Raw genomic sequence first — 17,422 nt, 5'->3', positions numbered from 1 at the left:
CGAAAAATTTCACCACCTTCTTGAATTTTTTTCTCGAAAATGGTTAGGATTTCAAGGGTATGTCTATTGACCAAAAATGATTATAATTGGTCCCTGCAATCAAAAATAATTTTTTTAGAATGATTTGATAAATTTTTTTTTCGCCGAAAAACTTCACACCTTCTTGAATTTTTTTCTCGAAAGTGAGTAGGATTTCGAGGGTATGTCTATTGACCAAAAATGATTATAATTGGTCTCTGCAATCAAAAATAATTTTTTTAGAATGATTTGATAAATTTTTTTTTCGCCGAAAAACTTCACACCTTCTTGAATTTTTTTCTCGAAAACGAGTAGGATTTCAGGGGTATGTCTATTGACCAAAAATGCTTGAAATTGACCCCTGCAACTAAAAATAATTTTTCCAAGACGATTCGAAAGTCCTTTTTTTTACCCAAAACTTTCAGCATCTACTCGAATTTTTTTCTCCAAACTGGGTAGGATTTCGGGGGTATGTCTATTCACCAAAAATGATTGTAATTGACCCCCGCAACCGAAAATAATTTTTCCAGAACGTTTTGAAATTGTTGAATTTAATTGTGAATAACTTTTTAACAAATTGGTATTCTTGATTTTCGTCTTATTTTGGCCTCTAGAATCCCCCATTAAAATTTTTCCCAGGGATGGCCCAACACTCTGTATATAATTTTAATTTCCGTTCTACGAAGAAGGTATTGTTTCGAGGAAATTATGTTCACGAAAATAATCGCAGACATTGAAAACTGTCGACAGTCGACGCGTTGAAAGAATCGAGCTCGTGATCGCGTTTGACTTTGTTACGACGTCTCTGGTTACGCTGTTTATATCGGTACACGATTTGCCAGGAGCAATTACGTCAACAGAGTTGCCTCAGGTGCGGTCGTGATCGAGCATCGTCTGATATCACGTTCCACGATTGTTCCTATCGCCATGGAACGGAAACTCGTCGACATTAAACACTTTACGTTTTTCGTTCTGTTCCTATTGATTACGAGGGTACGTCTTCAGGATTTGATCAAAGGTGAGTAAAACCTCGATGTCGTTTCTCGGATATTCGATCGATGAAAAAAAAGAAACTCCTAGTAACCCTTAAAAATGGGACAAATTACCGACAACCATTAGTTTCGGAATATTTGTAATCAAATTCGTGGTATCGTCGCTTCAAACCAGTAAACGTTTACATAATTTATTAAAAAATGAAAGAAGTCGTGCCAGACCAAACCCCCCAAATTGCCCACGAAAACGAAACTTTGTTTTCAAACATTTGGTAACCAGCAGAGCCATAATTCCTCATAGAACTTACTTTCACAGATTTGCTTAAATTCAAGAGTCACATTTGGATTTGTTTTCTTTAACATTTAATCTTGAGAATTCTTTTAGCTCCCTAGTGTCACCTATATGTGGGTGACGTGGCAGTCAATGTGTTAAAACTCGAGTTATAATTGAAATTTATCGAAATATATCGAAAGACAAGAAAAGAAATGCATCACAAAATAATCTCCAATTATCTCTCTGAGCTTGTTTCGAAGATGCCAAGATTAACGCGTAATTAAGATATAATAGAAATATAGCTGCAAAGATAATTCGGTTGCCAAAAGGGAACTGAATGGCTGGTTGATTATTTTTTAACGTAACTGTACGTATCCCTCGAAAGAGGACATTCTCATAAGCAACGTTGGTAAAATGTATTGTTTTATACCGAACAATAGGTAACATTGGTAATAACAACTACAGGGCGTGTGCGTATTTGCAATGCGAAAACGACGACGCCTGCGTGCACCGGAAATTTCGATGCAAGGATCCTCCGTGCCCCAGTATGCTTTATTGCGCTAAATCCCGAACAGGTAAATAGCTTACAGAACGTACGTACATAAAATTACATCGGCTTTCGTTGCTGAAATTAAACACAAGATCGTTAACTGACAATTCAATCGCGAGCATCGAAGAAGAATTTTCGTTTTAACCCCATGGATCTCTACTTTGTACTCAGAGCTTGGTAACATTCGTGGAAATACTATCTCGTACACTATTTCAAATAACAGACACTTTAAAATTGAAATGAAACAGTATTTCAAACGTAAAATGAAACTTCATTTTGAATATTTTTATTTTTGATAATTGTGAAACTATTGAAATATCTTATTTTGAAAATTTTAAGTATAAAATAATTTCCCTTTGAATTTTAAGGCATTATTGCATTTCGAACTGTCCTTAGCTTGAAAATAAATTGTGCAATCGATAAACATACACAGACGGAGAAACTAATTATCTTTTTCCATCGAATGTAGGTTTGCAATGGGGAGGAAAAAGCACTTCGTTTTAGATTATATATTTTACACTTTGAGTTAGGGAAATAAAATTATTTTATTTTCAAAAATAGATGCACGATCTAAGATAAATTATAAAATAGTATTTCACCCAGCTCTGCACCATTGTTATTAATAAAAATACGCTAAACTCCAGATTATCCAGCAGAAAGGAAAATCGAACTTCCCAGATAATTTAAATCTCCCTAAAATTACCACGATGGTAAATTTTTAAAAATATTTCATCGTATACTTGATCCGCGACGCGAAAAGTTCATCCCCCCGAAAGTACGAAGAAACAAATTTCAGATTTTCAAGAGTACAACGAGTCCTTTCGTAGTGAATTTTCTTCTTCGTCCTTTCGAATTCATACATCATCGCTTGGAAACTTTTCATCCCGGGAGAAGAATTTTCACAATCTTCTGGAAGAAGTTTCACAGTTTCCTTTGCGTTTCTGATTTAATCTGGGGCCTGCTTATTTAAGTGCCTCTCACAGTACACGTCGTGTCTATAGAAATATTCTTGCAAAATTATTTCTCACTTTATTTTATCTGTAGATATACGTTTCTTTGAAGAACAAAAAAAAAAATATGAATAGCATGTTTGGAAAAATATTATGAAGTATTAGACTTCTGAATGCAATATTTTTTTTCTAAATTCTCTAAGTTTTCTGGGACCACTTTAAGAACGTTTGAGATGCCTATTCGCCTCTGATAGGTTTCCAATAATTTTTTTCTAAATTCTGTAAGTTTTCTGGGACCACTTTAAGAATGTTTGAGATACCTATTCGCCTCTGATAGGTTTCCAATATTTTTTTTCTAAATTCTGTAAGTTTTCTGGGACCACTTTAAGTGCGTTTGAGATACCTATTCGCCTCTGATAGGTTTCCAATATTTTTTTTCTAAATTCTCTAAGTTTTCTGGGACCACTTTAAGTGCGTTTGAGATACCTATTCGCCTCTGATAGGTTTCTAATATTTTTTTTCTAAATTCTCTAAGTTTTCTGGGACCACTTTAAGTGCGTTTGAGATGCCTATTCGCCTCTGATAGGTTTCTACGCGTACCTATTGAGCAATAATGAAATGACTGATGATGTAGAAATTGCATGATTTAAGAGTCGTTGAGAGGACCTTCCACGTGTAACAGTGTACGCTGCAGCCGCGGATATGTGTGCATGCTAAAGGTTCGACGGTGTCGTTGGGACGAGAGTGAGTATTACGCGTTAAAAAGTCATTTGAATACTTGGATCTTTCTACGTATAAATGATACAAAGATTAGAAAATTCACGGTGCATTTAATTAAAAATAATAGACAACGCTTTGGCTATTCTTTATTGGGGTACTTAATAGAAGATAATTAAATCACATCGAACTTTAATAATATTTTACAAGCAAGAAAAATTTCAAATACAGATTCACTCCTAAGTGGACTCTCAATCTGAACTGACTTATTTTTCTTAATGTTGAGTTATATCAAATTGGTAAATGGAAATCAACTTTCCTTGAGCATTTAAAAAATAATGATTCAATTTTCAGATAATTACATTGATATGTATCATACAATATTAGTTTAGACTTCTGGAGGGCCCCAATAATCCAGTTAAGGGTTAAAGAGTAAACGAATAATTAAACTACTTCTAATTTGTCAGAATGCAAGCAACAAGTTTCTTGAGCATTTAAAAAATAGTGATGGTGGATTCAATTTTCAAATAATTAAATTGATATGTATTATACAATATTAGTTTAGACTTCTGGAGGGCCCCAATAATCCAGTTAAGGGTTAAAGAGTAAAAAAATAATTAAACTGCTTCTAATTTGCCAGAATGCAAGCAACAAGTTCCTTGAGCATTTAAAAAATAGTAATGGTGGATTCAATTTTCAAAATAATTACGTTGATATGTATTATACAATATTAGTTTAGACTTCTGGAGGGCCCCAGTAATCCACTTAAGGGTTAAAGAGTAAAAAAATAATTAAACTGCTTCTAATTCACCAGAATGCAAGCAACAAGTTTCTTGAGCATTTAAAAGATAGTGATGGTGGATTCAATTATCAAAATAATTACGTTGATATGTATCATACAATATTAGTTTACACTTCTGGAGGGCCCCAATAATCCAGTTAAGGGTTAAAGAGTAAAAAAATAATTAAACTGCTTCTAATTTACCAGAATGCAAGCAACAAGTTCCTTGAGCATTTAAAAAATAGTAATGGTGGATTCAATTTTCAAAATAATTACGTTGATATGTATTATACAATATTAGTTTAGACTTCTGGAGGGCCCCAATAATCCACTTAAGGGTTAAAGAGTAAAAAAATAATTAAACTGCTTCTAATTCACCAGAATGCAAGCAACAGATAGCAAGATGCGTGTCCCGGAAGGAGTACCACGAGGGTCCAGCGTCCTGTGCTGGCTTCGAGTGTCCTCAAGGGAGCCACTGCATTCTTCGAGAGTCGTTTTGCGTCAGTCCTCCCTGCAAACTGCTCAGGAGCTGCGCCAAGAACAAAGGTTAATCGTAACACTCGCCCTGTCACTAACCAATATAGCTTCCCATCGTTACCGCCACCAAATGAAAGAATAAAAATTGACACGTTTCGCAGAAGTGCACGTCTGGTTTGGCAAATGTCGAAGCTTGACTTGCCAGTCGGAATTCGAGTGCTTCTTACGGAGACCGGAAGACAACTGCTCGAATTCGAACACGTCCTGCAAACACGTGCCGGACTGCGTATCGACAGGTAAAGCTCAGAGTAATTGCAAACGCTTCAACAATATAGAGAGCGTTCGACCAACTGGGGGAAAAATTTTAATGGGGTATTCTAATCTCGTCGATTTTTCTTTTTAATAAATTTCTTTGACGCTCTACAAAAAAGTTGTCTAATACTTTTTTTTAGGTGCCCATGGGCTCTGCTTCAGAAAAAAGTTTCATTGAAATATATTCACTATTGTAGGAGTTATGGGGTTTATGGAGTTTATGGGGTTTTTCTAACTTTACGTGGTCAAGAAACAAGTTTTCGAATATTTTTATAATTTCTATATATTCTACACTAAAATACGCGTCGTTTGCCTTTTTGAACATTAAAATCGTCCAATCCGTTCAGAAGTTATGACGTTTTAAAGATTTCCATGAAATTTCAGGGAACCATTTCTGGCCCCACATTAGATTTTCGGTAAAGAATTTTTTTCTCGAAAGTGCGTAGGATTTCGGGGGTATGTCTATTCACCAAAAATGCTTGTAATTGACCCCTGTAACTAAATATAATTTTTTTAGTATGATTTGAAATTTTTTAATTTCGTCGAAAAATTTCAGTACCTTCTCGAATTTTTTTCTCGAAAGTGGGTAGGATTTCAGGGGTATGTCTATTCACCAAAAATGCTTGTAATTGACCCCCGTAACTAAATATAATTTTTTTATTATGATTTGAAATTTTTTAATTTCGTCGAAAAATTTGAATACCTACTCGAATTTTTTTCTCGAAATTGGGTAGGATTTCAGGGGTATGTCTATTCACCAAAAATGCTTGCAATTGACCCCTGTAACTAAATATAATTTTTTTAGTATGATTTGAAATTTTTTAATTTCGTCGAAAAATTTCAATACCTACTCGAATTTTTTTCTCGAAATTGGGTAGGATTTCAGGGGTATGTCTATTCACCAAAAATGCTTGTAATTGACCCCTGTAACTAAATATAATTTTTTTAGTATGATTTGAAATTTTTTAATTTCGTCGAAAAATTTCAATATCTACTCGAATTTTTTTTTCGAAATTGGGTAGGATTTCGGGGGTATGTCTATTCACCAAAAATGCTTGTAATTAGCCCCTGTAACTAAATATAATTTTTTTAGTATGATTTGAAATTTTTTAATTTTGTCAAAAAATTTCACATCTTTTGGAATTTTTTTCTCGAAAGTGGATAGGATTTCGGAGGTATGTGTAATGACCAAAAATGCTTGTAATTGACTCCTGTAACAAAAAATAATTCTTTTCGAATGATTGGAAATTTTTTGATTTAATTTTTTAATACCTTTTTAATGAAGTCTCAGTCAAGAAATTGATATTCTTGATTTCCGTCTTATTTTGAACATTTCCAATTAAGAATCGTGTGTTTTCGCAGAAGAGACAACGAACGAGCACTGTCGCGGTTGGATATGCCCACGAATGCAGAAATGTTCCGTAAAAGTGATGGAGCCCTGCGATACTAACGACTGTAAAGTTCGAAGAACCTGCGACGTGGAATTGCAAAATTATTCTTCGCCATTTTCAAGGAGATCTCTGAACTATGGTGACCAACGTACAGTACCTCCTGAAACAGACGCCAAGGTATATTCGTATTACACGAATCTCACCATCTTTCCTTTGTCAGTTCTGATAATGAAGGTTTCGATAAACGAAAGTTCTTACTTAAAGAAAATTGCGAGCTTAGAGATTTCGAATGCAATTTAATTGATATAAATTACGTTTACTATTTTTGTTTTTGTAATTTGCTATTTTTGTTTGATCTTTGATGATTCATAAGGTTATTAAATTATATTCATTGCAGAAAATGCAGTCGAATAGCCTGATATTTTTATTTTACAGGTACCTTCGGATACGAGTCAAGGAAATGTTAACGAAACAACGAAGTGAGTACCGCGATTCGGTTCACGGTTATTCGCACCGTGAATTCCGTCGCGGAGATTCTTCTGCAGATAGTTCTCGGATGAAAAATTCCCTTCGACGTTCCATAAATTGGAAAAAGAGAAGTCGCTATCGGCGAGGAAACGAATATGTCGAGTATATTCATGTTCTGCAGAGATCGCTACAATATTCTTTAAATTTCGCGGTGTAGCGAGACGGAAGAAAGTTTTACATTTTGAAAGGAATTTTGAACTTTCATTTACATTTAAATACATTGAATATACATTGAAAAACATTGACTTATGAAGGAATCTTGAGAACCCGAAAATTGAAGAAATTATTAAACTATTTTAATACGTAACGATAATAGACGGTTTATTTGTTTATAAAAAATGTACAAAATATGTTATTTACACGAATGGATCGGAGAAACCGAAATGAATTTTAAGGGATAACAAAGAAGTTGATAAAAAAAGTATCGATTTTTCAATTTAAATTCGATATTTTGTCTAAACTGGTTTCAGACGGGGAAATAAAATTCCGAATTTTCAAAGTTTCATCGTTTTCACGGTTTCGATTAAATCTCGATGAAATTCGAGCAGCCATTTAAGGGTTCGCGGAGCGTACGATTGAGAAATCTTGAACGACGTTATTAGTAAATCCGTGCATGTTTCAAAGCTTAACCAAACTAGCTTCAATTAACGTAATGATGTCTGTTTGAACGCCGAGTGCCACGCAGAATGCCTCATCCGTGGTTGAATCACCTAAACTCGAAGACCGAATTGGACGCCATCGAGCTCTGGATACAAAACGCCCAGGGACAAAGGGATTTCAAGGTATGGAAACTAAATTGGATCGATCGAATATTTAATAGAACTTCGAATCATAGATTATTACTTAACAATTTAATCCTCTGTACCAAACGGAGAAGAAATTAAATTCTTGCTAAAAAGTATTTTACGAAGTTGGGATGTGTTCTTTGGTTGGTACTGCGGTTGTAGAAATCAGGGAATTCCCGATAAGCGTGTCTCGCGAGGCCGACGTTTTTCATTAAAAGCTTTTTCGTGACCTGTTACTTTCAGCAATTTCAAGATTGGCTTCGTTCCATCGAGGATGGTCTCGGTTCTAGCGCGTACTCCGCATGGATCGAGGAAACTCTGGCTTCAACGTCGCGTGGCGAGGAACTTCGAAAATGGCTGCGTGCATCGATCGATCCTAGACCCCTCGACATCGATAATATCGATAAAAAACGCGAGAAACCGATAATTCCAGGACTTGAACGACCACAGAACGATGTAACGCGCAGTCGAATAGAAAATCGATTTCCCGTTCACGATAAGTTGGTAAGAAGGATGCAATCTTTACTGAATATTCCTTTTTTTATTATGACAACATCAAAGTGTATTTACAATCAATCTGCACATAGCAGATTGCAAACACGAACTGTAAATACAGATTTTTTAATAAGAGGGAGGTCCAGTATTTGTGACGGTTTTCTGATGGACCAATTTTTTGCAAACATTTCAATTTAAATCTTCGAAACTAACAAAGAACATCACTCGTTAATCGCCGATTTTAATGAGATTTAAGTATAATATTGATCTTAGAAAAATATTTCACAAGTTATGATATACAGGGTGTTCAGCCACCCCTGGGAAAAATTTTAATGGGGGATTCTAGAGGCCAAAATAGAACGAAAATCAAGAATATCAATTTGTTGATTGAGGCTTCGTCAAAAAGTTATTAACGTTTAAAGTTCCGCCAGTTTCGAATTTTTTTCTCGAAAGTGGGTAGGATTTTGAGGGTATGACTAATGACCAAAAATGATTGTAATTGACCCCCTCAATTGAAAATAATTTTTTCAAAATGATTTGAAATTTTTTAATTTCGACGAAAAATTTGTCCACGTTCCTGAATTTTTTTCTCGAAAATGCGTAGGATTTCGAAGGTATATCTGTTCACCAAAAATGATTGCAATTGACCCCTGTAATCAAAAATAATTTTTTTAGAATGATTTGAAATTTTTTTTTTTAACGAAAAATTTGTCCACCTTCCTGAATTTTTTTCTCGAAAGTGCAAAGGATTTCGGGGGTATGTGTATTCACCAAAAATGATTGTAACTGGCCCCTGTAGCCAAAAATAATTTTTTTATATTGATTTGAATCTTTTCAATTTTCAGGGTAACAGACAGTTATGGTCAGACATTATATTTTCAGTAATGAATTTTTTTCTCGAAAGTGTGAAGGATTTCAGGGGTATGTGTATTCACCAAAAATGATTGTAATTGACCCCTGCAACTAACAATATTTTTTTCAGAACGATTTGAAATATTTTAATTTCGTCGAAAAATTTCACACCTTCTCGAATTTTTTTCTCGAAAATGCGCAAGATTTCGGGGGTATGTCTATTCACCAAAAATGATTGCAATTGACCCCCACAGCTAACAATATTTTTTTCAGAACGATTTGAAATATTTTAATTTCGTCGAAAAATTTCACACCTTCTCGAATTTTTTTCTCGAAAATGCGCAAGATTTCGGGGGTATGCCTATTCACCAAAAATGATTGCAATTGACCCCCACAGCTAACAATATTTTTTTCAGAACGATTTGAAATATTTTAATTTCGTCGAAAAATTTCACACCTTCTCGAATTTTTTTCTCGAAAATGCGCAAGATTTCGGGGGTATGTCTATTCACCAAAAATGATTGTAATTGACCCCTGCAACTAAAAATAATTTTTTCAGAATGATTTGAAATTTTTTAATAACTTTTCAACAAAGTCTCAATCAAGAAATTGATATCCTTTTTTTCATCTAATTTTGGCCTCTAGAATCTCCCATTAAAATTTTTCCCAGGTGTGGTCGAACACCCTGTATATCTAGGGGGTGAAATCAGCCCCCAATTTTGGGGATGAGAAACATATTTCTCTCGATATCCTGAAAATAGTGCGACCTAGAGAAAATATCGTTTAAAGGAAACTTGTCTACTTTCTGCTAATGAATTTAACTGTTTAAAAAATATTGCAAGAGGCTGTTGTATTAGGATTACCTTCATTTTTACTTATCGTTGTCGACTTCTGGTGCATACAACGATTTTTATTCAATGATTTAAAGAGATCTAATGTTTTTCAATTTCGTTCTGGAGAAACCTGTCTATAAGGAGGAAATTCTACCTCGCCAATTACCAACGATCACGAATACTAATGGTCAATCGTATTATATGGTTCCTGTGGAAAACGTGGAAGGACCAGGCAACCCTCAGCCCATCGATCACGACTTCGAGTCCCGTCGTGTTTTACAAAATGATCCTAGAAAAATTTCTGACAACAACGATGCATCGAAGGGGCAGAAAAATAATTTCTTTCTCGTAAGTATTTTCATTTCTCAGCTTTTGCAAGCACCGGGAGTCGTTCGAAACATTTACTTTGATCGTAAAACAATTTTCAACGAGAATATTCTACCGAATACACGAAATTGCTTTCGTCGAAGGAAACTCGAATTCTAAGAATCGGTTTATTAAGATTGTTCCAGAGACGTTCGCGAACCTGTCGTTCGATAAAGAAGAACCTCCGCCATTGTGGATCGGAATGGACGAAAATTTTAGTGGGAAATCTTTTCAAAATGAAAGACATTTCGTCGAGTATGGCGTTACTGAAAATAAAACATCGTTGGATGAGACACGCTATTCCAACGATATTTCCATGGATTTTATAGAGAAGTTGATTAAAAATTTGCCAGTTTCTTCGTTGGAAAACATAAAGAAGGCATTGGACCACAAATTTGCTCAGCAAAATCATAAACACGTAAGTTCTGTAAATTATGAAATCTCTGGCAACAGAATACGGATATAAATCATATAAGTTCATCGTTCTAGACCATATATGTATTTCTACAAATTACAATCCAGTCGATATACAAGCTTGAAACCAAACTATTACCTTTTTTGCTCGAAATTAAATGAAAAATCGACTTTCTGATTTTCTCATTTCAGAATTCAAATAAAAACTACGATTCGAGCACCGCGACTGACACACACGACTACGAAGATCTATTCACGAACAAGAACTCCACAGACAATGTTTCTTCTTATGCGATAAACGTCACAAATAATTTCGAACCAAAAATCATCGACACCTCCGACAAATTAGGTAAGGTCTCTTCATCGTTACAGTTTCTTAGAATTCCATAAATCAAGTTACAAAATATTTGGTAAAACTTTTAAACGAACGGAGAACTTTCGTTTCGTCAAAGCAGAATAAAAATTCGAGAAACTTCTGTTTTGCTTCGAAAAAAGTGGAAGTTATGCCAGCCTGGGCGGGGCTGGTTTCTCGTTAATGGGATCGGAGATCAAATTGGTATCACAAATAGCGTAAAAACTAGTATTCTTAAGCTGTCAGCCAAAAGAAATTCGTGCACTGCTTGCATTGGAACGATTTCGTCTGTGTTTACAGCAGTAAAAATAGCATACTATTAAAATACCTTACTAACTCGAGACAAAGAAATCAGGAAAAAGATTCGAGACTCGATGACTCACAAATTTTGGTAAATTTTTCTGTCTACGTTAGCGAAACGAAAGAATTCTACAAAAATTATAACTTGCAATTCTTTCGATAGCTCTGACAAATAAAAAAAGATAGTTTAAACTTTTATAATTTGCCTTAAAATATCTATCGAAGAATACACGGTTCTTCAAAACTGTTTTAACAGAAAATAAAGTTAAACTTTTTATTTAAAGAATTAACAAGTTCACGAATAACTTGTACGAGTAAAAATTGACTGTTTTTTTAATGTTAATGTTTTCGTGAAAATTAAGAGAAATGTACGAGTTGCTGATGGAACCAAACGATAAACAGTTACGACGATTTTACCCTTATGCAAATTATATTTATTTTTCAAACATGTCGATGTTCCTTCACGTGAAACTACAGCGTTTGCTTTCTTTTATTGCATACCGTGTGTCTCAGATTTGTCGGTTTTTTTACATGCGAACCGTTACTTGCCGCGGGCCATCGATCGAGGAATCTAACGTCATTAGTTTAACGAATTAAATTCAGACGTATCCGTTGACCGTTCGCGATAGAAAAATACAGAAAAAGTCACTGGCGACCATTCTGCGTGACCCCCACGACTCGACACGCCCGGTTTGGCCAAGGAATTATTTTAATTAGCGTCACATGTGAGACTGTTACATATACTCTCTGGTTTTCACTAATTCTTGCTCGACATTCAGACAGACATAATTAATTCAGTATTTTTAGAAAGTCACGTTTGGTGACGCAATCGTGAGATCCATTTTTTCAATACATATTTACGATTTACTTACGAATTATTTTATTTACGAAAAAAGAAAAAATGATATGCGTAAGAAATGTTTTTATTTTCGATTTTCGATCGATTTTGTAGTCGATCGCCCGTCACATTTTTATTATTATTACTGGAGGTGATATAGAATAATTTTAGAAAATCTTCAAGTGTAATAAAATGCACTATTTACTGTTAAAAATTTGTTTATTATCAGTTGTGATTCAAATAATTTAAAACGGTAAAAATTCAAGAATTATTTCAGTACTATTCATTATATTTTAGATGACTATCAGGATACTGAAGAGATTTTCTGTTACTCAGAGTTCTATTTGGTATCATCATGACAATGTTGAACAACAGTATCGTCAGCAGTAGAACTGTTACGTAACATTTTCCAAATAATTAAGTATTCACGTTTGGGTAGATAATACCGATAGCCTTGGTCATTTTATGGTTGCACTTCGCAAGATCATCTACCATTTGCTCATTAGTTTTATAGGCAACGAGGAAAACAATATTCACTCTTCCAGGAAAGCATAAATTTTCGTATGCAAAGCTGGAGCTATAAAAATGATCGTGACTTGCATAAAATTTAACATTTTTGTTGTTTTCATCCCGTGTTACTCTAATAATTGCTCAATTCTTTAACTTATAACATTAATATAATTACCACACGTTTTATATTTATAATTTTCATGTCAGACATTTCAACCTTTGTACGAGGAATATTTTATTTGTGATCAGCTTTGCTTCATACTTTGTCTTAATGCTCTTTGATATAATTAATCAAACACCTATTCCAGTTTTTTTTTAAATTTTACCCCTGGAAGGGTGAAAGGGGGTTGAAACATTTGTATGAGAAATATTTTATTTGTGGTCAGATTTATTTGAAACTTGGTCTTAATACTCTTCGACATAATTAATCAAACACTTATTCCGATTTTTAAAAAAATTCAGCCTCTGAAGGGGTGAAAGGGGGTTGTAACGTTTGTATGAATATTTTATTTGTGGTCAAATTTATTTGAAACTTGGTCTTAATGTTCTTTGACACAATTAATCAAATACATATTTCAGCATTTTAAAAAATTCTACCCCTGGAGGGGTGAAAGGGGGTTGTAACCTTTGCATGAATATTTTATTTGTAGTCAAATTTATTTGAAATTTGGTCTTAATGCTTTTTGACATAATTAATCAAACACTTATTTCGATTTTTTAAAAAATTCAGCCTCTGAAGGGGTGAAAGGGGGTTGAAACATTTGTATGGGACATATTTTGCTTCATACTTGGTCTTAATACTCTTTGATATAATTAATCAAACACTTATTCCGATTTTTTAAAAAATTCAGCCTCTGAAGGGGTGAAAGGGGGTTGTAACGTTTGTATGAATATTTTATTTGTGGTCAAATTTATTTGAAACTTGGTCTTAATGTTCTTTGACACAATTAATCAAATACATATTTCAGCATTTTAAAAAATTCTACCCCTGGAGGGGTGAAAGGGGGTTGTAACCTTTGTATGAATATTTTATTTGTAGTCAAATTTATTTGAAATTTGGTCTTAATGCTTTTTGACATAATTAATCAAACACTTATTTCGATTTTTTAAAAAATTCAACCTCTGAAGGGGTGAAAGGGGGTTGCAACGTTTGTATGGGACATATTTTGTTCGTGGCCTAAATATCGATACGGATGTCGTTAAAAAAATTTTTATCAATCATGTTTCATCAATTTTGTATCAATTTTGAAATCTAAGATGGCGACATGACATAAAATTAAAACTCTATAGAGGTGAATGGGGGCTCAAAAGGTTTTATGATGAAACTATCAATTTTCGAGGGATCTAAACGGTTTCCTGTGCGAACGAAGCTAGTTATATACAAAATATTTGACCAAATGTCACGCTAATATTTTTCAGACGAAGACAACGATACAGTGGACTTGAATCTTTTCTTCGAACTGAACAAGGAGACCCTTTTGCCATATATACAGTCATTAATGGAAGCTATGGACCAAGGTGAGGATCCTTCGAACAATTCGGAACCGAATACGGATGAAAGTTTGGTAAAACACGCACTCGTGGAGGCTCACGAGTTTCAAGGGGTTGAAATTACCCCTTACGAGTCGAAAGCTTCGACGATGGAATCGAAGAATATTTCCCCTGATGATGATAGCCCTGACAACACGGATCGGGATCGAAACAAACAAATTTCATCTATTATAGATCCTCAACAGGTACGTATTTCGTAATTCCAATAAAGGTTCCGAGAAAACGAATACAATCCATCGAATTTACCGTAATCATCATTACTATAAATTCTCTAGGGAAAGGATAGTGATTTGCGTTTAAAAATAATTTTTTTTTTAATAGTTTTAGCCTTTCGAGACAATTGTTCGTTTTGCTTCTAGTATAACTCATTCTTAAACGATCGTAGCTTTTTGCAAAACAAATTGTTCGTACACGTGTCTAATAGAGATTGTTAAGAAGAATATAATAGAATATTTTCATCGACCAAAGGTACGATTAAAGTGGAATTGTTTCGAGGGAATCGTGAATTATTGTTGCAACGTTTCAATGTTTCGCGTTGAACCCGTGAGATAAACCGGTTCTTTTAAATTTCACCATCAGGAAAAGGATCCAGGGACACACGAATTGATTTACCAAGACAAGGACGCTAAATCTGAGACCTTTTATGATATACCCAGTTACGGTCTTGGCGATGATGTCGAAGATTACGTGCACGAAGACGATAGAATAAGTCACGTTAAAGGGAATGAGAAACAAAGTCGCGACGATAGAGGATCCACGATCGATCGTGGAAAATAGATTTAACAGGGCCTCGTTTGAAAATTAAAAGGTACTTCCAAGACGAATAGTTGGGGGAAAATTTTAATCTTAAACAATATTAATATACAGGGTATTCGGCCACCCTTGGGAAAAATTTTAATGGGGGATTCTAGGGGCTAATATAAGACGAAAATCAAGAATACTAATTTGTTGATGGAGGCTTCGTTAAGAAGTTATTAACGTTTAAAGTTCCGACCGTACTGAATTTTTTTCTAGAAAATGGGTAAGAATTTGGGGGTATGTCTATTCACCAAAAATGATTGTAATTAACCCCCACAGATAACAATATTTTTTTCAGAACGATTTGAAATATTTTAATTTCGTCGAAAAATTTCACACATTCTCGATTTTTTTTCTAGAAAATGGGTAGGATTTCGGGGGTATGTCTATTCACCAAAAATAATTGTAATTGACTCCAGAATCTAGAAATAATTTTTTTAGAATGATTCGAAATTTTTTTTTTTCGGCGAAAAATTTAGGCACCCTACCCCTTGTTGATTTTTCTTAAAAATTCGTTTTTCATTTTTAGTAATTTTGTTTGACACCCTACAGAAAAGTTGTCTAATACTTTTTTGTAGGTACCCATGAGCTCTGCTTCAGAAAAAAGTTTCATTGAAATATATTCACTATTGTAGGAGTTATGGGGTTTATGGAGTTTATGGGGTTTTTCTAACTTTACGTGGTCAAGAAACAAGTTTTCGAATATTTTTACGATTTGTTCATATTCTACACTAAAATACGCGTCGTTTGCCTTTTTGAACATTAAAATCGTCCAATCTGTTCAGAAGTTATGACGTTTTAAAGATTTCCATGAAATTTCAGGGAACCATTTCTGGCCTCACATTAGATTTTCGGTAAGGAATTTTTTTCTCGAAAGTGAGTAGGATTTCGGGGGTATGTCTCTTCACCAAAAATGCTTGAAATTGACCCCTGTAGCTAAATATAATTTTTTTAGTATGATTTGAAATTTTTTAATTTCGTCGAAAAATTTCAATACCTACTCGAATTTTTTTCTCGAAAGTGGGTAGGATTTCAGGGGTATATCTATCCACCAAAAATAATTGTAATTGACCCCTGTAACTGAAAATAATTTTTCCAGAACGATTTGAAATTTTTGAATTTAATTGTTAATAACTTTTTAACGAAGCCTCCATCAACAAATTGGTATTCTTGCTTTTCGTCTTATTTTGGCCTCTAGAATCCCCCATTAAAATTTTTCCTGTATAATGCACTTGGAAAATATAAGATTAGTAGATTTTCATCTCGAAAATTAAAATCTCAAATTAAAAATTTTATAAATTATGCTTAAAGAATTGGTTTTTAAATTTTTTGTGAAGCTTGAACGACCAATCTAACCAATCGTTTAGCAATTATTCTCACCGATCGTTGAAACAATTTAGGTTCTTGATTAAAAAATAATTTAATAAAACTGTTCGATAGACGTGAGAATATTATCGTCTTCTAATTTTTGACAAATTTCGTAATGTCAATTCTAAATATGGATTAACCATCGTCAAACGGTAATAAATGATACCGATTTCACCGAAAGTGTAAACCAAAATGGAGCACGAAAGAAACCGTAAGAAAGTTTACATAACACGGAGTATATATTTCCATGCCGTCATTAATTCTCTGTCATTAAGTTTCCCATGTTACACATCCGCCACCGCGGGAATTACTTTCTTTCGGGATCGCTGTCATTAAATTTCGACGAAAACGCGTTCGAGCATACGAGAATATACATTATTTACAAAACAATATCGGTGAAGCATTATCGTTCTTTAATTATTAACGAACATCGCGATTGAACAGAATTTATAATCTTCGAAAATCGTTAATATCTTCTACAAAATTCGATTTATTATTAGCTTCGTTTCCGAGTAATTATCGATTGTTTCTTGCTTTACGAATTACCCAAATTGAAAAATCCCTAAATATACAACAAAGATGTGCAAACTTTTAATCGAGACCAACGATCGTATCATTCGTTCGTAACGTTTAAATTTTTATTTCTTCATCGAGAAATATACAAAAATTTTGTGTAAAGAAATCAAGAGGTTGTTTACTTTGAATTCCTCGTTCGAAACGTTTCGTTTGAAAGAAATTTTGCCCGTCTTTATGGTCGAAATGATCGATGGGGCACGGAGTGGTGGCACGTAATATTTTTACTATTTTTTCTACGTGTGTATGTATACTAGGTAATGGTATCGGTACCAAGAAATACTGAGATGGTACCAGCTCGCCCGAGTCATTTCCATAAGCAGGTATGTGGCAGAAGGGAAGGCAAGAAAGTGGTGGAGGTTGTCGAATATTACAACCGCGATGGGGAATGGTACCA

The 17,422-nt window shown here is 34.2% G+C and overlaps 2 protein-coding genes across 2 annotated transcripts in view; one reads left to right on the top strand and one right to left on the bottom strand.

The window, feature by feature from the left end:
- The window catches only part of LOC143348299 (ras-like protein family member 10B), a 124,785-nt gene extending 107,717 nt beyond the window's left edge, over positions 1–17,068 (bottom strand). Inside the window, exon 1 of the mRNA XM_076778370.1 lies at positions 15,167–17,068. The gene's annotated coding sequence lies outside the window, so the exon portion shown is untranslated. The remainder of the gene's footprint in view (positions 1–15,166) is intronic.
- On the top strand, positions 904–17,419 carry LOC143348273 (uncharacterized). Its single transcript, XM_076778311.1, has 15 exons — positions 904–1,036; positions 1,725–1,859; positions 3,436–3,528; positions 4,664–4,828; positions 4,921–5,055; positions 6,434–6,639; positions 6,898–6,941; positions 7,676–7,772; positions 8,019–8,279; positions 10,082–10,303; positions 10,458–10,739; positions 10,928–11,084; positions 14,155–14,471; positions 14,866–15,094; positions 17,283–17,419. The coding sequence occupies exons 1-14, from the start codon at positions 946–948 to the stop codon at positions 15,061–15,063; spliced, it is 2,403 nt and encodes an 800-aa protein (XP_076634426.1). The 5' UTR covers positions 904–945; the 3' UTR covers positions 15,064–15,094; positions 17,283–17,419.
- The last annotated feature ends 3 nt before the right edge of the window (positions 17,420–17,422 follow it).

Source organism: Colletes latitarsis, chromosome 11 (assembly GCF_051014445.1).
Source record: "Colletes latitarsis isolate SP2378_abdomen chromosome 11, iyColLati1, whole genome shotgun sequence".
Lineage (NCBI taxonomy): Eukaryota > Metazoa > Arthropoda > Insecta > Hymenoptera > Colletidae > Colletes > Colletes latitarsis.
This window is presented reverse-complemented; position numbering and strand designations above follow the sequence as displayed.